The 4,884-nt window shown below is 45.2% G+C and overlaps 1 protein-coding gene across 1 annotated transcript in view; it reads left to right on the top strand.

The window, feature by feature from the left end:
• Nucleotides 1-1,938, top strand: part of GATA6 (GATA binding protein 6) — a 19,619-nt gene extending 17,681 nt beyond the window's left edge. The window contains 1 exon segment of the mRNA XM_010006915.1: nt 1,508-1,938. Coding sequence (XP_010005217.1) covers nt 1,508-1,675 — 168 coding nt within the window. The 3' untranslated portion in view covers nt 1,676-1,938.
• Nucleotides 1,939-4,884: the final 2,946 nt, after the last annotated feature.

Raw genomic sequence — 4,884 nt, 5'->3', positions numbered from 1 at the left:
AAAGAGGATACAGAGACTTTTTGTCACTGATTGGCGCTTGCGTATTTGAGAGAGCGATAAAACATATTTCTTAGGGTTAGAGCTATTTTGTCTGGTTTTTTAGGGGCAAGCAGTTGTTCCTTCCGTCTCTACATTTCTGGGTAGTGACTGATAGAACGGGATCCCAGTTGATGGCTGAGTGGAAGGATAGTGGCAATCCACCATCTGAATAAAAGCTAAGGAAAATATTGGAGTCTGGGTTATTTCAGACAAAAGTGACCACTGGCAAGGAGTACCTCCTTCAGAAGGTGAAGCTCTCCTTGGGTTAAGGATTACGGTGCACAGAACCGTTTGGAAATTGCCTTTGAGTAAGTGAAGCTTCGCTTTTCCTATGTCAGGACTGCTAGCTTGGCACAGCTCCAGGAGACCCAAGAGCTCTACTCTTGTAAAATGATTAAATATGTATACTTTTCACTTAAGCAGCAGGCAGGAAGCCTCTGCAGTCACAGTTTAGGGTAGGTTTTGTTTTGTTTTTCTTTTTCTTGTTAAGGAATCTCATCCGAAGACTATCCATTAACAAGTAAATTAAGGTTTTAAAGTTGACATACCCAAGAGTTAATTTTGCATGAAGTCAGCTCTTAAACATTTCCTTTATCAGGTGAAATTGTTGCCCCTTCTCTGTCTGGCACTGCAAATTTTTCCTCTTTAGCAGATCTGCTCAGCCTCATGGAAAAAATGATTGTTCCTTTGTCTTTGTAACTCTCTGTTTCTCTGTTCAAATAAATGGACTGGTTCCAGTGCAGTTCAGAGGTTCCTCTTTGTGCCTATTAGGGCTCCCTTGCGTGTTGTCTTGTGTGGGTAGGTGGCAGAACAAAAAAACTCTTGGTTCAAAAGCAGAGTGTTTCTCCACTTGAGATGAAAAGAGCATCTGCTGTAGTGGCCTGTCTTACAGGGACGAAGTGGCTGTGGCTACTGTTTTGAAGGGTGAGGAATGATACTAGGCATTTCAAGGGAAACCTTTTGGGTCTCGAGGGACAGACCCAAAGAAGGCTGATTTCCAGGAGGTGCTCCGCATCTGCTGCTGGAGAATTGGCACGTGGTTGGTTTCTCCCACCAGGAAAGTAAAGCTATAGGTGCCACAACTTCTGGATCACATTTTTGGTGTTGGCTTTTGTGTCCCTTCAGTAGGGGGCAGCGGGACACACACGCGTTACCTTCTTCATCATGGTTTGATTTCCCTTTTTTTGCTGCACATCACATACTTCCTTTTTCACCTTGCCATGAGGATAGCCATGTGCTGATCTCCAAACTCAGATATCACTCCCATCAGCTGGACTGAATGAGTGGGCTGACCCTGAGACATTTTTTTCAGTTTCAGGGTTCCGAGGCACAGGGCCGAGCAGAGGGTGAGCCCTGCTTTCCCACAGAAATCCTGGGATAGCAGCTGTTCCCTGAGCCTGCCAGGCTCCCACTCACACCCTGGTGCCTGCTCAGTGTAATATCTCTTTGCTTTTCCCTCCCTCTCCAGGCGAGCTCATCGGTGATGTCCGGCCCCGGGGAAAGCACCAGCCCCGAAAGCAGCAACCTTAAGTATTCAGGTCAAGACGGGCTGTACACAGGAGTCAGCCTGACTTCCACGGCTGAAGTGACGGCGTCCGTGAGACAGGATCCCTGGTGTGCCCTGGCTCTGGCATGACCTGGCCTGAGGGAAGCTGGATCCCGGCGCTGGGCTGCAGCCCCCGGACATCTGTGCACGGTTTCTTCTGCGGAGCAGTCGCGGCGGCAGCGAGAGTGCTGGCAAAGACCATCCCTCTGAAATTGTCTCTGTGCCTTGGTGGCAGAGGTGTTTTTCAGCCTCTGAAAGAGGCTCTGCCAAAGCATCCAGTTCCTCATCTATGCAAGAAAAATATAGGGAAAACAAATGCCCGCTGGGGATAGCGAATGCAGCTCGACACTCTCTCAAAAAAAAAAAAAAAAAAAAAAAAAAAGAAAAAAAGAAAAAAAAATTAAAAAGAAGGAAAATTGAAGAAAAAGAAGAGATAAACCTAGACCTATTGATAGATTCCAGAAATAAATCCTCGACTTACCCCAGCAACGCTGCCTTTCAGATTGTATAGTTATTTTCACTCTCTCATCACCTTCTCACCCTGAGAATTTGGTGGAAGTCGTCAGTGCCACAGAGGGAATACCAATAGCTTTAATTACTAGAGACAGTAAGATCCTTTTGAATGAGCATCAGAAGTGCCTACTGCTTGAGTCGGCGTGGATGTCTTGCACCAAACATTTGATGTCTTCACACCATTGTTCCTCTCCTCCTGCACCCTCCGTCTTCAGAGTGTCTTGCTCTGCTCTTCAGAGCCCAGCTATGTCCCTGGAAGAAATCACATTTGGTACAAGTCTCACAAGGTCCAGCTGGTTAAGGAGATTTTGGGTTGCTTTGTTTTTTTTGGTTTAAAATATTTACTCACTTTGCAAGACTGCGATACAACTTTTAAAGTACACTGTGACTGAGGTTTATGAAAGTTCCTATTTTCTGGCTGAACTGTATAGAGTCAGTCGAAATTTGTAAACAGGGTAGCAATCAGATATTTTTCTTCCATATATACAATAATTTTTTTAAAGAAGTGCAATTTGCGTTGCAGCAATCAGTGTTAAATCATTTGCATAAGATTTAACAACGGTTTTTATACGAATGAATGAATGTAAACATTTTAACTTAATGGTACGTAAATAATTTAAAAGAAAAACTTAACTAGGCATCCTTAGGCTTTTTAGTGCAACAAAATCCCATCCACTTTCTGTATTTCCAGTTGTTACAGCAAGAGTTTGAAAGAACAAGCCTTCTCTCAGGAAACTGTCCTAGCCGTTTGCTCGGAAGCGTTGTACAAAAATGCAAATGCATCCCCAGGGTGTTGGGTTTTTTTTGCCATTGAATAAGTATGTGCTGGAAAGAAACAAATCTCAATGAAACTTTACTACCTAACTGATACATATGTAAATACTCCATAAGATATTTAGGCATCTCGATAATGTAGGATGCAATCTGTATAGTGTGACTGACACATAGTTAGGTTGGTTTCCATTGGCTTTTAAGTGGGATGTCATTTGAAAAGTTGTTTCATCAGAGCTTTACAAATAAAAGGGTATCATTTTGGGACTTTTTTTTTTTTTTTTATTCCTGTACACTGTGCCTTCTCCTTTGTCTCCAATGCAATTGTTAAGCTACATTAAAAGCTATGGAAATGTACCTGGCACAGGTGGTGTGTCTGATGGCTGCAAGAAAGGTCTCCAGCTAAAGTGCCTGCTCTGTCTAGTTCAGTCTACATTGCATACGGCTCTTCTTCCTCACTGCACCTTCTGATGATACATAAAACCAGGCCCTTGCTCCTAAAAACACAGGCCCCACACTGGGCAGCCAATCCCACACCTGAGAGGACTGTCATGGTTCAGCTTGGCCTTCACACCATAGCTAAAGGGTCCCGCCCAGGTTCCCTGTGTATGAAAATACCTGCTTGTCACCCTCTGTAGATGTAACTGGGTAAAGCTAACTGGGTGGCAGAGCCAACGTGTGTCTGCTGGCATCCCCCGGCCCCTGAAAATGTAAGGGAGCAAAACCTGAAGGCGCTGCTGCTGAGGAGACAGTGAATTTTAGCTACTGAGTGTTGGCTCTGAGTACTGGCCCTCTGCATTGCTCGACTGATCAGAGCAAGACAGCACCACGTTTGATCTCCAGCTGTCTCAGCAGTGCTGTTGAACTAGGAAGCTGGGACACCCAACATTTATGCCCTGCACTGCTGTCAACACACAGACTGGCTGCAACGTGTCTCTCTGCCTCTCTAAGCCAGAATCTCATTTAGGGTGAACTGGGATCAGACCTTGGCCTCCAGCGAAGGCTTGCTGATTTGCACCAGCTGAGAATCTGTCACTTGGTTTTCCAGCTCAGGCAGTCGAGGTTGTATCCTTGTCCCTGGGGGTGTGTAGTAAGGACCAAATGCTGCAGCACAGCCTCCGGAGGAGGAGTAAAGCTTGTAGCAAAAAGGGGCAAGGCCAAGCTTAGCCTGGTGCTTGGGCTGCTCTGGTCAGTCAGAAATGCAGACCTGCCACTTGTCTTGGTGGGGCCATCGTGCCAGGCTTGTTGCTGGGACACTTCATGTCCTTGTTCCATGGGGGTTAATGTGGCCAGGTACCTCAGCCCTGCTAGCCTTGGGCCACATGGTCTTAGATTTCATGATTTACAAAAAGAGGGAAGTGAGTCATGCAGAGAAGCATTGAGTTTAAAAAGCAAAAGGTGTGGAGAAGAGAGTAAATATCTTCCTTTTTGAAACATTTGTTGACTAAAATGCCCTTCTTGTGATTTCCCAGTGTTGACATTTAAATGGATAAAAAAAGCTGTTGCTACCTTGTGTTGAAGAGTGCTCTGCCGAAGTTGGCATCCTTTTCCCCCCCTTTTTTTTCCTGCCAGGGGTGTGCTGCTTCTGAAAAGCCTGGCTCAGAACTCACTGCAAGGTATGTCAGAGCTGTGTCGCTCGAAGTTATAAAACAAGAGGTTTAGACCAGCGTGTCCCAGTTTCGGGCTGCTGGTCCATCAGAAAATGTCAGGTGGCTGCTGATGCTCTTGCTGGCAGGCTGTGGAAGGCCATGTTAATTTGAAACCCTCCCAGGTGATCCTGCTCCCCTTTCAGCACCACCCTAAACCAGGGTTGCTCCTGGTTTTAAGTCTTGCAGGGGACATAAATAGAAAGATGCCTTGTGTGAAAACACTTCCCTTGGATCTGAGGCTGAAAACGCTCTTTTAGGTATTATCAAGGAAAAAAAAAAAAAGGGAAAAAATAGAAATAATATTTCCTAGGGAAGGATTTCCCCAGGCTTCCCATTATTTCTTATCAGCAAAAACATTAAGAATTA

Source organism: Chaetura pelagica, unplaced genomic scaffold (assembly GCF_000747805.2).
Source record: "Chaetura pelagica isolate M959 unplaced genomic scaffold, ChaPel_1.0 scaffold109, whole genome shotgun sequence".
Classification (NCBI taxonomy): Eukaryota; Metazoa; Chordata; class Aves; order Apodiformes; family Apodidae; genus Chaetura; species Chaetura pelagica.
The sequence above is the reverse complement of the archived record's forward strand: the minus strand, read 5'-3'. Positions and strand labels throughout refer to the sequence as shown.